At 39.8% G+C, this 26920-nt stretch overlaps 1 protein-coding gene across 2 annotated transcripts in view; it reads left to right on the top strand.

The window, feature by feature from the left end:
- The window catches only part of VPS8 (VPS8 subunit of CORVET complex), a 92658-nt gene continuing 65738 nt past the window's right edge, over positions 1–26920 (top strand). The window contains exons 1-19 of one of the 2 annotated variants that reach the window (XM_063132352.1): positions 1–60; positions 2471–2712; positions 4159–4227; positions 4599–4729; positions 5400–5435; positions 6546–6639; positions 8226–8258; positions 9277–9331; positions 14183–14307; positions 16064–16150; positions 16545–16612; positions 18107–18260; positions 18360–18419; positions 19449–19556; positions 20853–20933; positions 21674–21844; positions 23733–23807; positions 25683–25718; positions 26677–26767. In XM_063132352.1, the coding sequence (XP_062988422.1) occupies positions 2551–2712; positions 4159–4227; positions 4599–4729; positions 5400–5435; positions 6546–6639; positions 8226–8258; positions 9277–9331; positions 14183–14307; positions 16064–16150; positions 16545–16612; positions 18107–18260; positions 18360–18419; positions 19449–19556; positions 20853–20933; positions 21674–21844; positions 23733–23807; positions 25683–25718; positions 26677–26767 (1636 nt within the window). In that variant the 5' untranslated portion in view covers positions 1–60; positions 2471–2550. The remainder of the gene's footprint in view (positions 61–2470; positions 2713–4158; positions 4228–4598; positions 4730–5399; positions 5436–6545; positions 6640–8225; positions 8259–9276; positions 9332–14182; positions 14308–16063; positions 16151–16544; positions 16613–18106; positions 18261–18359; positions 18420–19448; positions 19557–20852; positions 20934–21673; positions 21845–23732; positions 23808–25682; positions 25719–26676; positions 26768–26920) is intronic. The other variant, XM_063132353.1, reaches the window with a different exon arrangement.

Raw genomic sequence — 26920 nt, 5'->3', positions numbered from 1 at the left:
GATCGGGGTACGAGGGCAGTGGCTGGACTGTAGGGCTCTAAGGAAGCCCCTGGAGTTGCGGTGAGCCCCGCGCTTTCCGGCTCCTTCCTCCCCTCCTCAGGCGCCGTGGAGCGAGCGCCGCGCCTCCTCTTCCACCGTAGCGGCAGGCAGCTGGGCCGGAGCTCCGGAGCCCTTCTTGCGGCGCGCTGGGCAGAGGAAGCCCCCGGTCGCTGTTCGCCAAGGCTGGCCAGGCGCCCAGGCGAGGCGGTGCTCGTTGGGGTGTGGGGGTGCTCATCATCCCAGCCGCTTCTAAAATGCCTCCATAGCGCCCTGTGTTGCGGCGTCAGAAATAGGAAGGAAGGGAGGGAGCAGGAGTTGTGGTGTGCCTGGGTTGAGCTGAAAGAACTGCAGGGAACTCCCCCCCCCCCCGCCCCAACCTGTTACGGCTCTGGGCTGCTTTGCCTCCACCCCTCTTGCCATGTACTGCCTTTACCGTAGCGCTTCTCCTAGCTGAGAGAGATGACACACGGTGAAGGGGGTTGGGGGAGAGACAGGTTCTTATATTTACTGATAGGTCAAACAGTAAAGTCCGTTTGGTGGCACAACCTCAGGGGTGCGTGGAAGCCCGCTGGCTGTATGACTCCTGATAGAAGGAACGTAGGAAGCGGCGTTCTATTGAGCCGGACCCTTGGTCCATCCAGCCTGATGGTGTTGACATTGGCCTGGTTTGCATATCTCAGAAAGTCAGAGTATGGGTTGAGATGGGTGGTCGTTGCATCATGGGTTGTTTACATGTGAATTCTGCATTATGGCTTAACTATGGGTTGTTATTGTTGTTATTACATTTATATAACGCCCCATAGTCGAAGCTCTCTGGGAAGTTTACAAAGATTAAAAACAGTGAACATTAAAAACAAATATACATAATTTTCTGGGGTCAGTTAAGAAAAAAAATACCTCAGCATATGCTGTTAAGTTCCTGGGAGAAGATAAAAGTCTTGACTTGGCGCCGAAAAAATAACAATGTTGGTGTCAGGCGAGCCTCGTTGGGGAGAGTGTTCCATAATTGGGGGGCTATGACTGAAAAGGCCCTCTTTCTTGTTATCCTCCGAGCTTCCCTCGGAGTAGGCACCCAGAGGCGGACCTTAGATGTTGAGTAGGTTCATGTCAGGAGAGGCGTTCCGTCAGGTATTGTGGTCCTGAGCTGTGTAAGGCTTCATAGGTTAAAACTAGCACCTTGAATCGGTTAACTGCAAACAGCCCGGAGTTTGTAAACCATGAATTTTCTCTTTTGGTTGTTTGTGGTTATCAACTTATACTTAAACCATAGCAGAGCTTTTACATGTAATGGCAACCCATGCTCTGGGTTGTAATTACTTGCAAACCAAGCCACTGACTGACAATGGCTCTCCAGGGTTTCTGGCAGGATCCCTCCCCCCAAAAAACCCTACTTTGAATTACCAGGGGTCAAACTTGGGACCTTCAGCTTAAAAAGTCTGTACTCCACCACTGAGCCATACCCTATTTCTTCGATTCTAAGACGCACTTTCCCCCCCATATAAACATCTCTAAAAATGGGGTGCGTCTTAGAATCGCGGGTGTGTCTTAGGTTTTTTTTTCTGTTGGTGGTACTGAAATTAGTGCGTGTCGTACAATCAATGGTGTCTTGCAATAGAAGAAATACGGTAGTTCCTTCTGCTCATGAGTGGGCAGAATCTTGACAGACCATTGAACTTGGAAGCAAAGGATGGGGTTTCTTGCTCATAAACCAGCTTTCCAAAGGTCATAAACACCTGGTGTTGTAGTCCAAAATATTTTGAGGGCATTAGGTTGGGGAAGGCTTATTCCAGTACCAGGTTTTTGAGGGCCCTTGGGTAAGTGAGCCTCAAAGGGCCCCCTCCCTCAGTGAGTCTCCATTCTCACTGCCATTGTCTCCAGCTGCTATTGCTCTCATCTTTCTCATCATTGCCACTGTTTGCTTGACAGGCAGAGCTAATGAGCAAGTAGACAATGGCATCTACTGCTTCTCTTCACCACCACCATTATGTGGGTCAGAGTGAGAGGCAAGTGTATAAGGAAGGGCAATGGTGAAGAGGAGGAAGCCCAAGGGGCTGCTATTAGTGAGCCCCTACTGGGGTGTGGGCCCTTGGCTAGTGGCCAACCATGCCTGCTCTTGACACTGGCTTATTCTCTTGCTTATTTGAATGTTGCTGATTGCTGCAGCTTCTCTCAAATTAATTGTATGAATGATTTTTGTAAACTATAATGACCCTGTTCAGTTGACACACTAAGCCATGGTGGTTAAGCATTTTGAGCTAAAAACATTACGGCTTAGCATGTTGTATGAACCATTTCTAACCATGGTGGCTACATAACCACAGTTTAAACCCATTCACTAACCATTCACTGCAAAAAGGGTTAGCGGCATAGCCATGGCTTAGTGTGTTGTGTAAACAGGCCCAATGTGTGAATTGAACTGTCTAAATTACAGGTCTTTGGGCCCTGGAAGGAGATGTACTTTAAACCTTCCTTCTATCAACTGCCTAATTTTGAGAGCTGGGAACAAGAAAGATGGAAGATGAACTGAAGATGGATACTCAAAGCCTTGATCCAGATCAAGGTCTTTGCTCTGTGGTAGATGAATCAAGTCAGCAGCCCTTGTGTCAGGAAGCCCCTTCTCCCAAGCTGTCTGTGACTGAACTGAGCAGGGAGTTAGAGTCAAAGAATGAGCTGGTAAGTCTTGCGTCTAGCCATATATATATTATCTGTAGAACAAACTGTTGTATTCTGGGTGTGAGACTGTACTGTACATTTCACAGCTGATATTTTTGCTTTATGCATATTATTATTATTATTATTATTATTATTATTATTATATATTTTTATATCCCACCTTTTCCGCAATACTGGGACACAATACGGCTTTACAAATTAAAACATGTACAGTTAAAACAGATAGAAATATACAAAATTTTAAAAAATAATTAAACATGCTACAATATTAAAATATTTAAAAACATTTAAAATACGAGTTTTTTAAAAGAAATTCCAATATTTAAACAACGCATTAACAGAGGTCCAGACTTCCACACACACACACACACACAAACACACGCCAGCCAGAACAGAAAAGTTTTTATGTGTACACTGCTTTTGTAGTGTTAGTGGATGTGGATAAAGTTTTATTTGTCAGAGACACTAGTTTTAAATTAACAGCCTTGACTACTCTTTATATATAAAGGACTTTTGGTTTTGATCTTCAGACCTTGGATCAGATCATAGAAGTGGACCCATCTTTTAAAATGCATACACCTTCAAAGTATGCAGTTGCAGTGTGTGCTGGACCCAGACAAGTGCACACATATTTCCATTTCAGGCAAGGGCTTAGCAGTGGTTTGCTTAATAAATGCAAATAGAGTGTTAGTAGCTAACTAGCTAGCTATGAGTAGAGAGGCCTTAGAATGATAAAAGAAACAAGTCTACAGTGCTTAAGCTGTGAGTGAAACACTTCACACAATTAAAAGTAATACAAAAATGACAGTGACTGAGAACACTGCTACCTGTTGAACTGGGCTGCTTTGTATTTTTGCACTTGAATGACTATATTTATTGTCCTACAGCTGTTCTCTGTATTATTTTGTATTATGATGTGGGGTAAGGAAGGTTTTGTGTTGAAATATTATTTTTTGTTTCATAGACAAGAGCCAAACATCCATCTGATTTACTTCTTAGCCTCTGACTATCCAAATTGAAAGAAAAAAGAAAGAAAAAAAATAACCATAAAACTAATTAAAATGTTTTTAAAGACAATAGAAAGTATGGAGTTGGGCTGATCATTCTGGGGGGCAGGGGGAGGAGTTCTGGTTGAGTAGATACTTATTATATGTATAGGCTGCTTTTCAACCATACATATATCTCTGGTATGTATATATAACTTGAACTTGTGTTCAGTAAGAGCCTAGATCGTTACTTTGTTCAAACTCCTCATTTCTCATACATTTTCTTGTGCTGGAGCTCCTAACAGATACTTTCCTTTAGAAAGCGTCAATGTTGAGCAAAAAAGAAAGAAAGAAAGAAACACTCAGAGCAAGAACGATTAGGAGCATGACACGTTTCACTGTGGAAAGCTGTCAGCTAGCACCTTGATAAAGCTTTAAAATGTTTCTTTTCTTCATCTAGATAGATGACAAGGAGTTTGATATTCCTCAGGTTGATACTCCTCCAACACTGGAAAGTATTTTAAATGAGGTGAGTTGAGCAGGGCAGTCTGAATCTCTCCTTCACACACTAGGTCAGAAGATTAAAGCAGAAGTACAACACCCACTTGTTGCCTCCTGTAATGTGACACTACTCTCAAACTACCCTGGCAAATAAGAGTATACCCCTGTAAAAAAATTGGTAAAGACACTTTGCATGTTCTTTTCTGGTTATGTGTGGCTTTCTTTACCCAGTGGTAGTGTTTTATTCAGAGTTCTTGATGTCTTTAACATGTTGCCTAGCCTGTGGATGGCAAACCCAGGCAGTACTGCTGTAAGTAATATTGCTGACTTAAATTTTACTAATATCCTGTTGGAAGGCTGAACATAGACGATAGCAAGCTACATATTTCTCTGTTTTAGACTGATGATGAAGAAGAGCCATTTGTTCTTGAAGATCCTTCTCTTTTAAACATTGATAACATTGACAGTCACTCATATGATACTTCTTCAGTGGCAAGCTCTGACAGTGGAGATAGGACACACCTGAAAAGGTAACCCTTTGTTGGCAAATGCCTTTCTATGGCAACTTTGTTATGTAGACTTTATAATGATATTTGTTAAGAGTCAGGTGAACATGCAAATGCTATGGTTACTGGCACTGATTCTGGATTTGATAATTACCAATCACTGAATCATAATTGTAAATCTTTTACATGTCGGTGAAAGCAAATGAGGCCAGGTAGCTAAGATAAACTGCATGGTATAGAAAGCTCTTGTGGCAGTATCAGTTCAGCACAGTTTTTCTCTGTGCTTAATTAAACAGGTATTTTCTGAACTTAAGAGTATGAGAAGAGAAGACTTGTAACTTCAGTATCTTTAAATGTCCACCATCCATCTCTACAAGATAGAGGTTTTATGTTTAAAATGAAGCAATTCCTCTGGCTTCTTTCTCTGTTACTGGCTTTTCTGTTGATATTGATGATGGAGTGAGTGTTCTGACCTGCAGCCTGAGAGGACCAAACAGGTCTCTCTCAAGGCTTAGAACTGGACACTTAAGATGTATTTGTGTGAAGAATTGCTCTGTCTAATTATTTTGAAAACAGCTTTCCTTCCTACTTGCAAGACGTTATTTAATCTTTCTTCTAAAGATCTTGACTAATTGATAGATGTTTCTCTTATGTCCCACTCAGCTTAAACATTCTCTGTTTATGCAATATTTAGGCAAAAGGCAATATGGCCATTTCAAAGTATGGTATGGTAAGATTCTTGTCAACTTGCAAGTTTTAAACTGGCCTGGTGCTTGGATGTAAATATGAAATGGTTTTCCTGCAATTACTTTGGGTACTTTTCTTTGGCTGAACAAAGCGGTTTATTTAAATAACATGCATGTTTTTGCTAGGAGTTGGGCAGAACAATCCTATACTCACATTATGCTGGGACTGGAGATAGGTCGTTACTATGCTGGTGGAATGGCCACCATTTCCACTGCATGCTCAGCCTGTGAGGGAAAGCAACTAACACAAAATTTAAAAAATGGTGGAAAAATAACACCTGGACCTTCAGTAAAACCACCAGGGTCCATAAGTTGGAGACTGTGCCAGCAACAATGCCCATGTGTGTGTTTCTCTTATTCTCACTCACATGGAGCCAATTAACTCATGATGATTGGGACATGCCCTCGCACACACCCGTATATCACCACACACACAACATGTAAGATGACACCACAGTGCCCCCACTCCACCAACCTTAGGGGCTCAGCCAGCTATGACCCTGCTATTTCCAGATCCCAGGCGTCCAACCAGGTAGGATGTGAGGAGCATAATGCAAAAAGCCCATGCAACACAGCACCCACATAGTTCCTTGATCGGAATGCCTGCAAAGAACACATACAGCCCTCCTTGGGGCAAGAGCACTCACACCCCCCAGAGGAAAAGAGGCTTTTGCCAAGCAGCCACGGGGAGGGGCCAGGAAGTGCTACCAGGGTAGCCACGCCCACAATAACATTGGCATGAGATTGGGAAGTGGGAGATGGGATTGCAGGGCCATGTGCTGTCATGGACTCTGCCCCAAGTCAGCCATTTTGCTGATGGAGAGTTCCACTGGCATATCTAAGGTATTGTGCTGTCACACGTCAAGGTGTATCTGGCATTCCACCAGCATAGCAGGGCTTCTGCTGAACCCTATAACCCCTTAGCTGGTGGATCTTTGATATCAGATTGTATCCTTAATCCCTTCGTAATGTCTGTATGCTTTGAAAAAAGGTTCTCTATCAAACTATTGGAATATAGAGCATCTTACTTGCTTGGTTATGAATGTAAAATAAAGAACTTTTTAATTTTGATATATTGTCCTTGCTTTATAAAGGAAGAAGAAACTTCGTGATTCTTTTTCTATCCATGGCTCAGTTATACGACTGTCACTTTTGAAAGGAATTTCTGCGCAAATAGTATCTGCAGCAGTAAGTGCCTTTTCTCTTATTTCAGGATTCTTTTTTGTGGCAAATGAACAACATAGGCAATACATAAGTTGGGAGTAGCCCACTGGTAGACAATATTTGTAAGATCCCAGGGCCTTGGCATCTCCACTTTAAAGTATCTTGGTTTTGGGGCTAGGAATCAACTTTGTCTGAGACCCTCAAGAACCACTGTCAGTGGAGTAGGCACTGGGAATAATGGGAGTTGACTGGGAATATTGGGAGTTGCAGCCCAACATATCTGAAGGGCACCAGGTTCCGGAAGGCTATGTTAGATTGATCAATTGTCTAATTCACTACAAGACAACTTTGTATGTTCCCTTGCATGTTTTAATTTGAGTGCCTAGTCTCCATAGAAGTTACCACTGCAGTCTTTGGTGGTGGAGATGTGTCCTTGATACGAAATGGGTTAAGGCACAATATTTAGATTAACTCCTCTTCTTGTTTATAAATTCTACTGTTGTTTATTGAAAGTGATGTGTCTGGAAAGATAGTCGTACATTTTGAACAACTTAGTGTGGTGCTGTAGCTAAAAGAGGAACATTATATTTGATCTGAAGGTGGGCATTTATTAATTTATGTACAGTATTGTCAACATTATGATGCCAGTTCTAGTATCCATGCTTCTGTACATCCGAACACTTGAACCGGGTGCCATGGTGATTTATGACAGGCAGCAGTTAGATAATAATTTTGGTGATAGAATCTCTTCTTGAGCATCTCCTGGCATTCCTGGCTGTGGCTAAACTTTTGACTGGCTATGACATTGGAGATGGTTGAATGGATCCTATTGAAAATTCATCAGCCTGGTGCAGGTGTAAAATTGACTGGGGTTTAGGATGAGGGATCAAGCACATTTTCACACTGCCTCCCTACCTGGGTCCAGCGTTATGTGTGATTGTTGCATAGGTTAAAATGACTCTAGGTGATCTCTTAAAAATGGGTTCTGGGAGTTTAAGAGTAAACGAGCTCCTCTTAACCCATGATGGCGATTGTCATACATAATGGAAAACTCCAGGAGGAGGAGGAGGATTGCGCAATGCCAATCCTGTTTTCTAAATCCCAATTAGTTGTAAATCTGCATCGGTTCCATGTCACTCATGAATCTTGGGCACCTTCCAGTCCACGTGAAAAACAAAATCCACTCTAGAGTGGGCTATGTAGTCATGACTAAGGGAATTACCACAGTTCTCATGTCAGGTGTGGGCGGTATGTTTGAGACTGAGTATCTTCTCAAGCATAATCTTATCATGTATAAGAGCCAAAGTTTTGGCATATCTAGTTAGAAGAATCCTGGTATTGGGGGTAAGAAACACCTCTGTCTGAGACCTTGGGGAGCCACTTTCAATGGAGTAGACAGCACCTGCCTAGATAGTGGCAACTATGAGTCAAAGAAAGGCTAGGGGATAGGTATGAAAGGACAGAGGGGGTTGGTATGAAAAGTCACGTTAGGAAGCCTCAGATAGGAATATCTAACATGAAGATAATGTATTTCAAACTCATAAGTGTAACCTAGTTTACATTTTTGAAGTATTCATTGACAATATTTCATTATATATTCTTTCTTCCAGGCCAAAGTAGATGCTGGCTTACCTACTGCAATAGTAAGTTTGTGACGAATTCCAGAATATTTTACTAACATTTATACTACTTTTCAAATACTTGGTTCAGCCCTCTTTCAGTATTAATGTCCCCAAAGTACAGTCTGTCTTACTCCTACCCTATCTGTTTCCCAAAGTTATTTTACTTGTATTAATATACAGAGTGAGGAGAATATGTGCTTAACCCATAAACAAAACAAAGGACTTTGTAGTATTCAAATAATTCACAGCGGGCTGTGATAAGGTGCCTCAGGCAATTGGACATAATCCTAACGTATGGTTTAGCATTACATAAATGAGCCTTGGGCTCGTGCACTACCTGCCTCATTTCTCCTCCTGACGCACATCAGTAAAGAGATCTGAAGTGCATATTTTCATTTTTAACTAACTGTGCCTTATAGAAATGTAATCAATTGATTAACAAACAAGTAAAGTGTGGTAAATCCTAATGATGGTTAGTCCTAAACAAGCTTCAAACCATGATTTATGAAATTGGCTTGTTTTAATAAATCTGAGTTAAGATTAACCACAATTTAGAGTTAAGATGTAATGCTAAACTGCAGCTAATTGGAAACAGAAGTGAACACTTATGATCTCCTTGAGGCCATGCCAGAGAAAAGAGGATGGAGGAGTGGATGAGCATAAGGCTCCTGCACGTAACATTAAACCATAGTTTAACATCACATTTAAATCAGGTCAGTGAGTAAGATTTAATTGGGGGTGGGGGGGGGGAAGCCTGGTTGCCACCTAATTTATACTTGGATAATGACAATCTAGTCCGTTTTTTCAAGTATAAGATCACTTAGGTCAATTCTCCTTGTGAGATAATCTTAGTCCTTGTTTAGCAGGTGTCTGTGATTTAACTCTTTATGAATCTTTATATTTAAACCAACTCCATAAGTACTAAATCTCTTAGATTTATAGGTGCTAGTTTCAGCTCTTGCTGAATCTTAGCACTGGTTATTGTTTTCACTGCTTCATGTGTCTAATATTTCTACATTTGATTTCTCCCGTCCCTTAGGCAGCATCAAGTCTCATAGCAGTGGGAACATCCCATGGTCTTGCGCTGATATTTGGTAAGTAAGAGTACCTGTTAAAACTGCTCAAACATTAGAAAGTCACTGGAAATTTAATTTCCATTGAGTATTCTGCGTAATAGTATGAACAAAATTGTATTAGGGTGTATATAAACTATATTTGTTATCAATAATACCAATATGCCTGGTTATCTGATACGGTAGACTTGGTATGAAATACTACATGTAAATAATATATATTTTTGATATACATTTAAGACTACGTTTACTTGCAAGCTTTCTGGATTAAAAAGAAGTTTATGTTCTAATAAAGTGGCTCCTGTCTATCACTTTTATATATATGGCATTTGAAGAACATCTTGTCTGGGTACACTGTTTTTGCCTCTTGTTACAAAGATTGATATGCGCTCCATTTCCCCCCCCCCCCCGGGAACTGATTTGTGATGGGCCTCCTGTTGAACAGAGACGTTATGGGGGGGGGGGGGGATGAACGATGTGTTGTTTCTGTCTCCTTTATTTCGTCCGTAGTGATTTCTGGCTTTTCTTTCTCTTTTGACTTTTTTCCTCATGGACTGAGAAGGCAAAGGTATAGTACTGTTGCATTGTGCATGTAATCTGCATGAACAGCTGCACATTTTAAACTGGGCTGCTATAATGCCCTAAATGTTGAGATAGTAGGTGATAATTTATGAGCTTAAAACTATTCCCTGTGCTGGGAAGCCTTGCTGCAGAAGAGACAAATATTTTATCTGTGGCTTTTAATACAAGGCAAGGTTGATTGCTGTTTGGGCAAGGAGTTCTATGCTACAGCTAGACAGAAAAACACATTAATAGCCACCACTGAAATTGCCACTGGATGGTCATAGAATTAAACACTGTTGCCTATTTAAGTACTTAGGGCTTCATTTAAGTACTTAGGGCAGCATTGGGACTCACAGCCCTCCCATCAGCTGTGTGCATGGGATCTCCCACCCTTTCAAATGTGTTGTCTGCGGACAGGAGTTCACCCTGCCTCATGAGAGGGCTGGCCCTGAAAAGAACTCTATGCCACATCTAGCAAAATTACGTTTTCTAAATCAGAATAGAGAAGGTTGAGTACAATTCTGTAACTTTTTAATGTCAAACTATTCAATTTTCCCTGTAATGTCATCTTGGGATATACCTCCTCGTAAGATCCGTGATAGTTTTTGCTGAAGACGCCAAAATAGAATTTTAACATATGAAGAGCCTTAAGTCTTCAGCTTGGTATATTAAAATTACATCAGTTAATATGGGCAGCCTACTTGTGTAAACAAACTATTTTTCTTGTTAGAGATGGGTTAGACCCAAGTCAGATTCCAAATTATGTCCACAGAATGTCTGGCTGGCAAGTTTGAATGAATGTCTCTGTGTATATGAATCAGTTTTGATATATTTTGCATTACACTTTGTATGGCTTATCATATAATTCACCTAGGGCTCAGATTCGTTTTATTCTTTTCAGAGGCTTTTAGAAAGTTAATCAGAAGAATTCAAAATTAGATGATTGCTGGCTGATGTATATAAGTTTGTTATATATAGGGTAGCTTTGAATGCTTTGGCAGCAAGGAAGTTAAGAGCAATTTTCCTGACCTTCAATAATGTTAACTGTCAAGAGAAATAACTTACATGGTTTTAATTTTGGTGATTTGTATTTCTGAAATTTTATGGTGATTTCTCTGGATTAGTTGTTCTTGTTTTTTATATATTGTTTTTGTTGGCTTATATAGTAATGGCCTCAGACCACAACAATAATTGTTAAATATATTCCATTAAAACATTTGCTAATATTGTACTAAGAGTGCTATTAGCACAGTAGATTTTGCAGTGACAATATTCTTAATCATTTAAAAGTGCAAAAGACTTTATAGAATTAGTATTTAGTGTATTTATCACCATACAGTCTTTATAAATTGACTAGATTGGTGAATAGTGGAATCTACAAGTTAAAATGGTCATTTTGAAAAGTGTACGTTCTGATATTTTGAACAAGATAAGTGCGTAAGCATTCTAAGTTTGTATGAAACCTGAAACATTCACATCTTTCCTGATGAAGCGATCTGGTGATCTCAAAAGCTTGCATATTTTGTGATCTTTTGGTTGGCCTAATAAGTGTTACACTGTATGGATTTTGGAATTTTACTTCTAGCCATCACAACTGCCTTTACTTTTTGTGAGTTTACATGGCCAGTTAAACTGCTTACAAGAACTTCCCCAGTGTTTTGAGCTGCATATCAACACCAGCAACGTTTTCTATAGTCCAATCCTGAGAAAGTACCTCCCCCTATATACTCACATGCACATACACATGCACAAAAATCATTTGATTTTTTTATTTTGGATTGCACAAGGACATCTGCACAGATCAGAGGCCCTGCATCTTGTTGTGCCTCCATAGATTTTCATGCCAGCTTTTGGAGAAGAGAGAAGTAAGAACTGTTCTGGGATGTCTGCATTTTACTCAGGAAAAGAGTAGTTTGCTATAGGTTTACCTATGGAACATTACATAAATCCCTTGTGTTGAAGATTCCGGCATTGTTCTCTTCTTCCCTGGGAAAGTCTTGTAGAGACCAGGCCTATTAAAATTAAAATTCCTGTGCAAAGTACTCTTTGCACAGGAAGCACCTGATATGAAGCTATGAACATTGCTTTCTGTAAAATGAAGGTTGATTTGGCTGCCGAAGTGCATGTTGTGTGTGGTAGTTATGGGAATGTGTGACTTACGCTTTGTGGATTTAATTTCATAGAATCATAGAATCATAGAATAACAGAGTTGGAAGGGTCCTACAAGGCTATCTAGTCCAACCCCCCCCCTGCTCAATTCTAGTGTGTGTGGATGTATTGGCATTACAGATCTGGACTCCTTTAGTTGTTCCTCAGTGTTGGTAATTGCCAAGTATCAATAGCTCCAAACCTACCCTTCCATTGGAGACTTCATGTTCACAAAGCTGCAGAACGGACCAGTACCTGTTGTGTTCCTGTGAATTCATATAGTTGGAGAGGGAGGGAGATGGCCATGGGGCATGCGTACAGTTTTTTAAAAAAGAAAAAGTAAGAGGCATAAAATGAAACTCCAAGAATATCTGTAGACTATGCTCATGTTATTGATACCAGCATTTTCACTGGGACCAGTCAAAAATGCCTGCACTACACATCATAAGTCAAAACTGGAGATCCCACTATACCTTTAAAGTACTGTGATTATTGATACCATGAGTGAGTAATTGTGGGAGGTCCAGGAGTCAATTTTGTCCCCTGAACCCCCACAGGTGCTGAGAAGGGTGTATGTGGCAATCATAGTGGCCACATAGTGTCTAAAGGGTCGCAATTAGCTTCTTTGCAAGCTGAAGTTGATAGTTTTGGCACCCCATAGCCGCTAGGGAATGTTTTTTTTTAAAAAAAACACCTTAAAATTTGAGGGCAGTGGGATGTGGTGGGGGGCACATGTGTTGCCCTCCTCTGATTTATACTATGACTTTGGCTGAAGCTTTCAAGTCCTTTGCTCATATAAATCTCTGCTGTATGGTAAGTAGTTGTGTTCCCAAGTATGTATTTTTTGCATATGGGAATCTCTGTATCTTTTTATCATGGCCTACCTATGATGCAGTTGTGGTAGACATTCATGATCTCCAGATACAGGTGGATATATGTGGTAAGATTTCTAAGTTTCAGTGCAAATTTCATTGTATTAAATACATATATATATGAAGTTGGTACAACTGTGTGTTTTGCCATAAATCCATCACCTGGATGAAGTGACTTTTTAGCTGATGTTCATGTAGTAAAAGAAACGCTAGCTACAAATTAGCATGTTAATAGTGTACTTGGTCTTTTTTTTTCTATGTGGCATCTTCTCTCCATATAGAGCAAATCTAATGTGTGAAACAGACCTTGGTGTGACTTCAGCATTAACTCCATAGGCTCTTTGCTGTCCTAGCTTGCTATAATCAACAAAAAAGTGACTCTCTCAAGCACTTTACCAGGAAGGGAATGTTGGCCACTGACCTTTAGCTTTTAACATCTTCTGCATCCAGGATAGATGTGTTCAAGTATGGTTGAATTATTGCCTCTCTTTAAAAGGCTAGGGCCACTCCCTCACTCAAGGAGGTTTTAGAACCTCCTGCACACAGGCAGCCTTCCCTTCCCCGATAGATTAATAAGCCATGATGGGCAACAGTTGAGCACACAAGAGGTTGGTTGGACTTGTCCAAGCACCATGTCCATATTCTTGGGTTCCTCTCATAGCATTGACTATGTCACTCCTCAGTTTTGTGGGCTTTACTGGCTTCCATTCCTCTTTCATGATAGAACTTTAAATTCTAAGTCTTAGTTTTAAATCACATAATTAGTTGCTCCTCCTTATCTTTCACTTTCCACAAAAGTTTCTTGTAGATGAAATTTTCATGAGTGAAATTCCTGATTAACGGCAACCATATTTTGCATCATAGGAAGCTATGATTTTGCAAGCCGGAAAAGGTCGGAGGGATGGTGTGAGCCCACAGCATGTTGCCAGTTCTCTAAACTGTAGTTTGGATGTCTGAAAATGTGATGTCTGGAGGTCTCTGTAAGTGTTCGCCTGCAAAAGGTGAGCACTAAAACTGGGGAGGGGATGTGAGCATGCACGCTAGCCCCACCACCCGCATCCTTGCACACTAACTGCATGAAGCCATCTAAGAGATGCTGGTGACATTGGGGCTTGCCTACATGCCCACTTCATCTCTCCAGTTTTAGCCTTCTTCTGTTGCCGGCAAACACTTTCGTAGACTTTGGACTAAGCCAATTCAAGATGTGTATATCTACTCTTGTTTCTAGCATTGAAGTGCTAATCTGTAATATTCATATACCCATTTGTTAACTTAAATTTTTGTTTAGATCCGAACCAGGCGCTTCGGCTTTGTTTGGGCAGTACTGCAGTGGGAGCACAGTATGGCGCTATATCCGCTCTTAGTATCAACAATGATTGTTCAAGGCTGCTTTGTGGTTTTGCAAAAGGACAGGTAATATTGACCTGCAGCAGGATCCTATGTTTGCTTACTTTGAAATAAGATCCACTGAGCCCAGTTGAACTTAATCACCACTTTCTATAACCAAAGCTATCTATATGCAGTTTCTGTTATTTCCTCATTATTTGAAAACTGCCTTTATAATGGGGCTTGTCTACCAATGCCCTTCATTATAGGACATTATCTAGAGCATAAAAGGTCAATGAGCACAAATATAATCTAGTTCAAAAGTTGACAACATCCATATCCCACAATGTACTTTCATGTAGTCTGTTGGACCTTATTTTAATCCCAGGAATTTAAACTTTAATTAAAAAAAAATAAATCTTTCAAGTTCTGGATAAAAACAACATAATATGTCCTATAAGGTGCCAAAGCAGAAAGTAAACCAAGAGAACTCTATATCCTTTTTATTTGTTTATTTAAAATAAAACTTTATATCCCACTTCCCAGTAGAACACACAATATTGTCTTAAACGTGTTTTTTTAGAATTTGGGAATAAGTTGTCTCAGAACTTTGGCTGGGTTTGCACATATGGGTTGTTGAATTCTGGGTGTTGTGATGTGCGAACTCAGCCATGTTAAACCATGGTTTGTTAACCACAAACAACCCAGAAAGAGAACCTGTGGTTTGTTGTTGAGTTATGAATCTGGGTTGTTTAAACAATGGATTGTCTTTATGTGTGAACTCAGACTTGTGGGTTGTTAATGGGTTGTTTCATCAGGCAAGAGTGGTAGTAGTACACTGCTGCAAAGGAATTCAGGCTATAGGGAGGGAGCAGGAGAAGCAGGAGAGAAACAAACAATCCAGGGATTGTGAAAACAAACCACAGTTTGTTCAGTCACCTCCCAGACAAACCCTGTGTTAACTATGAGCTAAAGAAACCATGGCTTAGGGTGGTGTGTGAACCAAGTCTTTCTCAGCATCTTTTTTTCATTTTTATTTATTTATTTTAGCTTTGATGGACTTTAAGTCCATTGAAGTCCCCAAAACAGTCAGCATCTGTTTTTAAACTGGTGGGTAAACATTTACCCAGCTTAGACATGATTTGGCAGTTAGGGGAATCCTGAGGGCTTGGGCTCACCCATTTCTCCCTTTCCAGTTAGTTAACTGTGGTTTACTTTCTTGTCATAATTTTAATTCCTGTTAACCATAGTTTGCTTTAAAACCAGAGGGCCCCTTCAGACAACACACTAAGCCGTGGTTAGGCCTCTAACCCTTTTGCAGCAAATGGTTAGTGAGGGTGTTTAAACATAGCCACCATGATTAGGAAGGGTTCACACAATACGCTAAGTATTGTGTGAACCACATTTCATGCTAAGCCAAAATGTTTAGCTCAAAATGCTTAACTACTGTGGTTTAGCGTGTCATCTGAACAGGGTCGGAGATTGAATCCGGGATTTAATCCTGGTCCCACTCTCTGGTTTGCTCTCAAACTATGGTTAGCAGTAATTTGTTAACTAGTCATTATGCCAGCTCCAACATTGCAACCAACATAGCTATCAGTAACCAGGAAAGAGGATGCCAAACCATAGCAATCAGGGAGAGCAGCGTCTAAATTGGGCCATTCTCTGAAGCTATATCAAGTAAGAAATGTCTTCTGTATCTGGGAAAAATAGGGAAAAAAGGAGACACTGATTAATAGCACTTGGCTGCCTGACTGGGTGGTTTGGCAAACTCTCATAGTAGTCTTTATGCTTTGATAATAAGAGCTTGTATTAAAGAAAATTAATAGTCCTTTGTTTATAGATTACAATGTGGGATCTGGCCAGTGGAAAGCTTCTGAGATCAATAACAGATGCTCATCCTCCAGGAACAGCAATTTTACACATAAAGGTAATAAATACTCATTTGCGCTGTTTTCTAAATATCATTTGCTGCAGTAAAAAAGCTCACCAAACTGTGGAAGATCTTTCTGCTGGCAATAAAATGTGCATACTTCATACCATTTCTTTTCTGACCACAGAATTTGCATCACAGAATTTGCTAGCACTTGGAGAGGGAAGTCACTGGTGGGGACATGGGAGAGAAATTGGTGTTATAAGGAGTGTTGTAAGGCATGAGAGTATTGGGCAGTATTGAGCAAATAAATGTTATTTTGATTTAGAGGAATGTGGAACAGGATGATGGAATGATGTTGAGCATGTTAGCAGAAGAACGTTTCTGTGCCATGCTTTCTTTGTTTTGTTACTCTGAACATTTTCATGGGGAAAAATAATGTTCTGTTCAGTTTACAGATGATCCCACTCTAGCAATTTGCAACGACAGTGGAGGCTCAGTATTTGAACTGTCATTCAAGTAAGAACATCTGTCTTTATTGTGTGAGGAACACAGTGTTGAAAATTAAATACTGAGAATGAAGTATTTTCTAAGAACCGAAGATTCAGTATTCCAAACGCCAGGCTGTGCTCAAGATTTCAAGGTTAAGGGACTGAGAGAAAAACATAAACAGATGGCTTCGGTGTAGGCAGACTTCCTTGTTCTCTCATGAATCCTCCTCTCATTATTGATTTGCTTCAGAGGCTGCCTCCTCTTCAAAGGCTTGGGTTTACTTTATATGTTACAGAATCCCTGCGTAGAAGGTACAATTTGTATAGGCCTAGGATATTACTTGATTTTTAACTTGTAATTCACATGGGTATTAGCCATGATGGCTATGCAGACCCTCCAAATTCAGAAGCAGTGGTCTGTGCATGCAGTTGCTGGGGAGCAAAGACCCAGGAGAGCAATTACCTTCAAACCCTGCATGTGGCTTTCCTGGAGATAAAGTGCTGGCCTCTGTGGGAGGCAAGAGGCCAGATCAGATGGACCTTGTGGACTGGTGTAATGGTTATTATCGGATTAGAATTGATGAGACCCAGATTCAAATCCCTGCTCTGCCACAAAGCTCACTGGGTGATCTTGGGCCAGTCTCTCAGCCTAACCTACCTCACGGGGTTGATGTGAGGATAAAATGGGGGGAGGGTATTGAACCATGTATGGAGCTCTGAATCCCTTGGAGGAAGAGTGGGATACAAATGTAATGAATAATAATGTTTGTGTAAGTTGCTGTCTATACATGTGCTGAGAAACTTTGATTTGCCACATGATTCCCACATGTATGTATACACACAGTTTTTTAACATGTATATAGGTAAGTTAAGACCAACATGTTAATTCTTTACAGATATGTGTTTTGTGTGTGGATTAGGTAACATATAAAGTGACCCTGAACTGGGTTCCTTGACCTCAATTCTATGTGGTTGTTGCTACTCTGATGTCATGGGATGTAACAAACAATTCAGCTAAAAACCATTGTTTTTTTTTTAAATACATCGAGTCTCACAAGCATTATCTGGCAGCACCTGTAATAGAAGCAAGGAGCAAGGCAAATCCTGTTTTGATTTCCAATCTGTTCCACCGGGGATTGAAACAAAATAACTCTTATTGGGTTTTGCTTTTGCTTTAAAAAAAACAGCAGTATAAATTATGTTTATAGTTTATAAACATAAATATAAAAACAGCAATGTAAACTGTGCTTTTAAGTAATTGTTCCTGCACTTGCTCTGCTTCAGTGCCCAGAGTCATTTTGGGAAAGTAGTTACAGAAGGCAGAACCACGAAGGATCTGCTGGTCAGTATCTTTGGTGCTGGACTTGCAAAGGCAATTGTTGTACCATTCCTGAAAAACACCTAAAGCACAAGGTGTGTGTGTGTGTGTGTGTGTGTGTGTGTGTGTGTGTATAAATAATTAGTTTTCTATGCACAACAGTTGCTCTATAGCTTTTTATTATGCCTTTTACTTTGCTCTCAGGAGAGTCATGGGCGTGAGGACATGCGAGTCACGCTGCTTGTTCAGTGGTTCTAAGGGAGAAGTTTGCTGCATTGAGCCATTACACGCTAAGGCTGAACTGAGAGACCATCCCATCACCCAATACTCTCTGCTGGCAATGGCTTCCTTAACAAAGGTGACCCAGCTGATATACATGGCATACCTTTTTAAAATACTAGAAAAAGATTGTCAAGCACAGGATTGAGATGATGATGATGATGATGATTAATTGCAGATTCTTGTCATTGGATTGAAGCCATCTTTGAAAGTGTGGATGACTTTCCCATATGGTCGTGTGAGTAATTTTTCAAATGTTTCACTTTTGTTCAAAGAACTATTGAAGGAAAAACAGCAAAGTGCAAAAGGACTTTTTAGGAAAAACATAAGCTTAGAAGTCTAAAGCAGTCTTCCACAGTCCTGCTGGAATGCTATGCAATAGACATTATGCTATGATGGAATCGGTGTGAATAAGAATATGGGTTTGGAAGTTCCTGCTGAGAGCAGAGCCTGAAAGCCTGGGGATTGACTAAAGCAGGGGAGCAGAACCGCATTCCAGTGGTGGGCAAAATGGGCAGAGCCCAAAACACAGAGAATGCCAATGTATTTTAGCATAAAGCTCTTAGGGGAAATACTGCACAAAAGCCAGGAAGCCACCACACAATAGGTGGTTGGGGAGAAGTGCGTGGGGCTAGGGAAAAGGGGTGGGGCCATAGGAGAAACCCCAGTGGGCCAGATTTGGATCCCTGAACGGCTGGATTTGGACTTAGGACCTGAGTTTCTGCTTCCTAGACTAAAGCAACAGACTTTTCTTGAAATCCTGAAAAGACAGCTTATATTAAATTGTACAGACCTGTCTGCTGTGAGACAGCTTGTTCACATTTAGTGGCACACTCTAATCTGGGAGTTATTTCTTGATTGGTAAGAAGGTTACTTTCTGTGTCTCTGTGAGCTCCTGACGTCCACTTGTAGGTACTTCTGCATGTGATTGAGCTGCTTACGTAGGAAATTGCAAGCTGAGCACAGCTTTATAAAGCTTTTATGATCAGTAAAATATTTCTTTATATAGCCTGCATAAAGCAAAACTATTTTATTTATTTATTTATTTATTTATTACATTTCTATACCGCCCCATAGCCAAAGCTCTCTGGGTGGTTTACAAACTATATCATTAAGTTAAACCATCAAGTCTTCCTAAAACTTAAAATGATTAAAATTGAACCAATATGTTTTACTTTGAAATTAGTATGTACTTTTTTTTTGCAGTCATGTACTTTCTCGTTTCACGTATATGATGCTAAGAATTGGAGTATCTTGTCTTCTCCAGATGGACCCATCCAGCGTTCCATTGCTGGCATGGTATTTTGTTGCTGTACAGACCTCTGTGAATCCTGTGCTTGCCTTCTGTCGGGGAGATGTTGTCCATTTTCTTCTGGTAAGGTTCATGTTAATAATAATAATAAATAATAAAAATAATAAATTTCTTACCCGCCTCTTCCTCTGAATCAAGGCGGATTACAACACTAAATACAAACATAATAAAATACATATAAAACTAATACATTATTAAAAGGCATCTTAAAATTCAACTGGGTAGGCCTGCCGGAAGAGATCAGTCTTAATGACATTCTTTAATTCCGGAAGACTGTTAAGTTGATGAATCTCTTCTGGCAGACCATTCCACTGTCCGGGAGCAGCAGAAGAGAAGGTCCTCTGGGTTAACGGTTGTCAGCCTAGTTTTTGCTGGCTGCAGTAAATTCTTCCCTGAGGACCTGAGTCTGTGGGAGAAGGCAATCCCCCAGGTAACTTGGATCCAAATCATGTAGGGCTTTAAAGGTAATAACCAACACTTTATACTTCGCCCAGAAACTAATTGGCAGCCAGTGAAGTGATTTTGAAGTTGGTGCATGTTATTTGTAAGCTTGGAGATTTGCTTTTTAAATTCATATTTCTGTACATTGCTTGGCCATTAATTTATAGTACCTGAGATTAAAGGATGGGAGCAGTTATGTGAGATGAATCTTTATGGTTGCTACTTTGTTGAAAAAGCCAGTGTCCCTAGTGCAACAATATTGCTACAAATGTAACAGAATATATTCTGCAGTGCATGTAAATTGCTGCTTTCTGCTTCTTACCAGTTGTCTAATTTTGTGCTTTGAAGTGGGAAAACTCAAGAATATGACATCATTACTTATTGTCTTTTAATAACTTCTTTATTTATTGTAACTTTATAACAGGTACAACTTAGTTTAGGCTACATTCATTTAAGATACAGATAATACAATTTCAGATTCATATCATTATACGACCCTCCAGAATTCATGCTGAATGTTTGGTGGGCCCCACCTCCCTGCTTTCTGCTATGTATATAAGATGTGCTAATATTAACAGTGCAAAAGCTATTACAAGCCATAGGTTTGGGTTGTTGTGATATTTTTGTTAAGAAGATACGGAATAATGTGTCTCTTGGATGATTCATGGCTTCATTTGCCATGACTGCCATCATATATTTTGCATTTGATTTTTCTTTCCCCTATAGAAAATGCATGCTTGTATATTTGTTTTTAATTGATATCCTACTGTTCCTGCTGTTTGATGTGGCTTGCATCTTATCTTAATGCTGTCAGAACATGCACTGAATGAAAAAGGACTCATAAATTATGAAATTAGAAGCAAGGAGTTTTTGTTGGCAGGGGAGAGAGCAGAGTAAACTATCTAATTCCATCATCAGGTAAAAAGAGATGAATCTGGAGCAATACACGTTACGAAGCAGAAGCAGCTACATCTGCACTATGACCTCATCAATTTTACTGTAAGTAATGGTACGTTTTAGGTTCAAGTGAGGAAATGCTAATAATTTGTGGCTTAATAAGGCATCCTTATCCCTCACCATTAATTGGGTTTGTAACTCTCTATAGAAAACAGTCTGAGAAGGAAACTTAACTTCTCTCTTATAATTATTACTTGCTGATGAATCCAAAGTATCTGATATATTTTTGCCAGTTAAATAGTTCTTCTTATGTTCCTATTCGACACCATTGCAACCATAATTTCTTCTGATTGCCTTAGTTTAATCTAGAGTGGAGAATTAATCAAAATTAACTGTTGTTGAAAGGAAGTTTTGGGTGGAATAATCTGGATGTGTAACAAGCACAAGCGTACAACCTACAAATAAGAATGTTTCCTTGGTTCCGATTTCCATCCCTTTAGTACCTTGGTGCTTAAGAGGGCCATGTTGCCAGTGGGGGTTAAAGGCAATGGTAGTCAATTTGTTCCACAATAACAAGATTTTTTGGTAGATCATACATAAGATTTCCCATTTTTAGGTTCATGCTTCTGCTCTAGGTGGTGATAATTTAATATTCCCAGGAAAATTACTTGACCTTCCTCTCTCCCTTGTTTGTAGTGAGATCTCAGCCCATGAAGTTAGTTATATATTGCCACTACTTGGATACTAGGGTTTGGGAAGTCTTATTTAGTACATTGTAATATGACCTGGTGTGTTTTGTGCCTATTCATTTCTAGTGTTTGCCAATTTTGCTTGGTTTCTAGTGGATAAACTCCCGCACGGTTGTGCTTCTGGACAGTGTGGAAAAGCTGCATGTAATAGATCGTCAGACACAGGAGGAGCTTGAAACTGTGGAGATCTCAGAAGTTCAGTTAGTTTACAACAGCAGCCACTTCAAATCCCTGGCAACAGGAGGCAATGTCAGCCAAGCACTGGTACTGGCAGATGAAACGTGTACTTAGTAAACATTTTGCTTTGGTAGAATTCTTATCTGAAATTTGGTGTATCCTAAAACATCAGCCAAATAACATATTTTTTTCTTTTTTCTTTTTAAAAGCATTAGCTTTCTATTTTGTACAATTGGTATTTATTTTCTTACTTTCTATATAGCAGCCTTCCCAAATCCAGATGTTTTAGATTACAGCTCCAATCAGCCCCAGCCAACATGGCCAATTGTAAGAGGTTATGAGAGTTGTAGTCCAAAACATCTGGAGTGTACCAGTTTGGAGAAACGTGCTATATACAATATACGTGCTGCTTGAAACTCCATCTAGCATGCAGTGCGATATGGCCTAGATTCTGTATGTTTTAAAATCTCTACTCTTCCTACCTGTATCTGCCTTGAGCTTATAAGGTTAGCTTGGTTAGCAAACAGATATCGTCAGATGTTGATTGGGCATTGCCCATGTATTACTGCATTGCAGATCCTTGAGAAAATCCTTTTACTCTAAATCATGGATGCACTGTGACACGCTGTCTGTTCTACTTTCTTATGACATATAGGGGACTTCTGTTCAAACATTATGGGCCCCATGTTGGATGCCATGGTAAATGCCTCAGTCATGGGAGCCATAATATTTGAAAGCTTCTCACAACATAGGTTGCCCCCATGACATGAAATCTCCCTGCTGGTGCCACATGCTATCAGTAATTGTGGCACTGGTATGGGAATTCTCTGTGCAACTAGGGCCATCCATGTGGTAAGTGGCTTTCAGATGTTACAGTTGATGTATGAAGTTGATGCCATATAGAGATTCCAGGTATTTATTATTTATTTAGAGTATTTTTATCTCGCACCTCAGCCAAAAAGGCTCCCGAAGCAGGTTACAATAAATCAATAAAGAAGACAGTCCCTGCCCTCAGACTTACATTCTAAAAAAAAAAAGACATGGCACATGAGGAAAAGGGGATGGGGAGGGAAGAGGGGAAAAAGAAAAAGAAATTCAGGAGGCCATTTAGCAGGACTGATAGGAAGGCCCTGCTCCGCCCTCTCATCTCCCAGTGGAGGGCAGACCAACAGCTCCTTCTTCCCCACAGGGTGAAGATGACCATTAGCCCTGTGTGGGGGTGGGGGGTGGCGGGGGGGTAATCTCTGTAATGTTCTTGTTGGGCCTTGGATAATTATGCAATCAACAATTATGCTGGAGATGTATAGTGTGATCATTCAGGTCAAATTCTTTGTGTTCAGAAATTGATTGCAAGGACTACATTTCATCCTTTTTGAAACTTAGCTTTACTTTTTGCAATAGGCAGCAAATTACAGATGCTAAAGTGATGATGAGGTGTATAAAACTCACACTCGTTTTCAACTTTAACCTTTGTCAAAATACTTCAAAACTCTGCCATCACTCCCCTTGCCTGTATTCTCACTCTCAAAATGTAGGGGGGAAACTAGCTTATTTCTAGTATTTACTTCACAATATTTTTTAGCTTCGCCGGTTTTGTATTCTTTCACTAATTTGGTAAACTTGAACAGAAATGAGTTTTATGTTCAAGTTTAGCATAGTGAATGAGTGAAATATATCCAGTGTTTGATAAATGCTAGTCACTTTATTGACTCCCATCTCATTGTAATTGTTATACTGTGCTAACATTTTTCTAGTAGAGCACATAAGAATGATAAGTGATCGAATACCCTGCTTTGCTTTTCATAATAATGTAAGTGTCAAATTCGAAGACAGTGAGGACAAACTGCTGAACTATTGAGCATGTCTGGCTTGAGATATATTTGCGTTGCCCAGTATTCCTCATACATGTTTTCTTAGTATTTTTTTTATCAATGCTCTACTCTTGCACTAAATCAAAATATTCCATGTTTCATAGGCACTGGTGGGGGAGAAGGCTTGCTACCAGTCAATTAGCAACTGTGGCGGTCAAATCTTTTATTTAGGTACAAAGGTAAGTCTGACTAGGAGTTTTTCATCACTTGTTTTAGTATTTATCAGACCTGAACTGATTAATAAGCTGCCCTTTAATCAAGTTATTTCATTCAAACACATGTGCATAATGTGGAAATCTCAATATAGATTCCTTTTCTGAGATATTGATTGATTTCTATTTCTATACTGCCCAAAAGCCAAAGCGCTCTAGTCAGTTCACAACAATTAAAACCGTAAAATACAAAATTCATTAGCCAGGATCTCATGTTGATGGAGCTAAAGCTACCATATGGGGAGGTGAGGGGTTGAATTAAGAGTATGCAGGCCCAACTTTTATATAGAAAACCTGACTTTTTGCAGACCAAGTTAAATCCAGCAAATTAAATCAATCAGATTTGCCACCCTTACTGGGAACTCCCAACTCGTAGCACCCTTCAAGGTTGTGTTCCACTTAGAATCCTCCCTAGGAGATGTCTGCAAAAGTCACTCCACAATAGAATTCAACAGCCATTATGCTTTTGCCATTAAGCAGAATACCTCTGTTGTCGCTGGAAAAAGACTGCAGAAGTATGTGGTGGATGGACTACAATTATGCTGGATTTGAGGTTAACCATATAACTTTGGAAATTACATATTCAGGTATCTTTATTGTGCACCCCTAGTGGGGGAAAGAAGTATATATTCACACAGATAGTAGAAGCAGTAAAAAAAAAGTGGGGGGGAGTCAGCATTTTTAGAGCTCCCCTATTCCCTCTTCTCATCCTGAAGGATTCCTCTTTTTTATATAGCTGCTTCCAGCTGCCTTTATAGGGCTGCTGAGTCATATGTAACTGTGACTCAGCAGCCAACCAGCCCCATAATAGGCTCTTATCCTGGGTAAGTACAGGGCTAGTTTTACTATGGCACACAGCTATGGTGAAGAGGGTCTTTTCAGTGGAAGCTCTCCGAATGTTGGAAGGCTTTCCCTAGGTTACCTTGTCTGCCACCTACCTTGATTAATCTTGTGCCAGACTGAAACATAAAAATGGTATTTGTCCATGTCTTCATTTAACTTTAGCTTTGCTGTTTTATGGTATTTAGTATTTTATATTGCTTCCATTAGTCGTATCAAGTTTTTGTTTTATTTTTGTTAGGACACAGTTTTAGAAATTCCAATTGAAGAACAGGATTTTTTTAAAATTAAAATATTGAATGTGAGAATTTACAATTCAATAGCCTGATTCAGATGATTGTTTGAGGCTTCATAAACCATGGTTTATAAAGCTAAGAATGAGTGTCTTCTCACCCCCCTTCCACCACATCCTGGCTTTAGTGCAAAGATCTTGGCTTGTATTAAGCTAGAGTTCCCCCATCACATCCAAACTTGGGGACTCTGGATTAATATCAATTAACAGGCCATGAGGAGAACAGAAACTTTCATTTCCATTTTTGAGCAAATACAGCTTGTCATGCAGTTTGAACTCTAAAATGTGGTTAATACACTTTGGTTTTTTAATCAAATCAGCTTCACAATTCATGGTTGGAGTTGGTTTGCTTCAAGGAAGCCATAGTTAAGACTAATCAGTTTGTCATGTTAAAATGGGGTGAGAAGTGGGGTGAGACTGAAGCTGATGGTTTAGGACTGCCTTCCCCAACCTGGTGCCCTCCAGATATTATGAACTACAACTCCTGTCTGCCCCAGCCAGCATGGCCTGTGGTCAAGGATGATGGTAGGTGTAGACCAGTCATTTGGAGGGCACCAAGATGGTGAAGGCTGATTTAGCATGATGTCTGAATTGGGCCTAAATGTTGCCTCATCCTCCTCTTTGCGTTAATATGAGAATCCATCATCATTGCTGATAGAGGCTTTAATAACTAGCTCTCTTACTCACCCTTTTGCTTCCTCTGCTTTCAGTCTGTTCATGTGATGACACTGAGGAGCTGGAGAGAGGTAAGTGAGGGGAGAAGGCACATGTTTAATGAAGTGCTTGACTTCATGACGATGAATAGAAGTGCTCGGAAGACAAACGTTCTCAGATTATTAACAGAAAACAAGTGTTTTTATTTTTGAGTATATTATTTTATCAACACAACATCCTAAAGCATTCCTCTCCAAAGGCAAGGCTCTGTTATCTGCCCTCTGTTTTTAAATATTTTTTGGGTTCATGATGCAGTACAACATGAGCACTTTAAACAGGACCACTGGACTGCCTTCTGCTAGAAAGAATTTATCACGTTGTTCATCAATCTGTACTGTGGCAAACTGATGGCGAATGATATGGGTGAATTGATGGCGATATGGATGTGCTTATTTAACTGGTGTGACCTGCTGCTATTCAATATATCTCTGGGTTTAGATTGCAATGTGTTCAGCTGGTTTTCATATATGATTTTGTATAGTTTTAAATTAATTTTAAATCAGGTTGAAGGACCAATTTTGATGGAAAAATAGGATATCATCATTTCAATAAAATACATCTTGTTTGTAACTGTCATAGTAAAGCAACTGTATGATCAAGCAGTGTCTGTGTTGAAATGTACTTACTGTGCTGTTATATATTAATTAGAGGAAGATTGTTTTGATTTTACAATTTGAATAATTTTCAGATTGGTGCCTATTTGTAAACTAGACACGTGGGCCTGCTATTTTTTCAGTGCCCTGAGATAAATCGTGTATGCATGGGTTGAATGGTTATCGTTTTTTTAAATATGGAGTTCTTTTTACACCAGGGGAAAAAACCTTTTTGTATTTGTTCATGCATTCTAGAAATGTCTAAGTCACAAGCAGAGCCATTACAACTCTATGTTAAATCCTTAAGCACAGAGTATTAGTATCCTGGCTTGAATTAATTTGTCTATATATCCGGCATAATCTGTAATTATTGCTCCTCTTGTGCATCTGACTTTAGAGAATAGATCACCTTCTGAAACAAGAATGCCTTAACGAAGCACTGGCCCTTGCTTGGTCCTTTCATGAAGGGAAAGCCAAGGCTATTGTAGGTAAGCATGTTTAGATGTTGTACTTAAATAAATCACCATGTGATTTTGCTTTTTATTGTGGGGAAAGTGTTTTTTTTTAATATACTGGGGTCAAAATCAGTGGTGAATCTAGGTGATTTTAGATCCTGAACATTATAGCCTTACGCTTCCCTC

Source organism: Elgaria multicarinata, chromosome 8, assembly GCF_023053635.1.
Source record: "Elgaria multicarinata webbii isolate HBS135686 ecotype San Diego chromosome 8, rElgMul1.1.pri, whole genome shotgun sequence".
NCBI classification, from domain to species: Eukaryota; Metazoa; Chordata; class Lepidosauria; order Squamata; family Anguidae; genus Elgaria; species Elgaria multicarinata.
The sequence above is the reverse complement of the archived record's forward strand: the minus strand, read 5'-3'. Positions and strand labels throughout refer to the sequence as shown.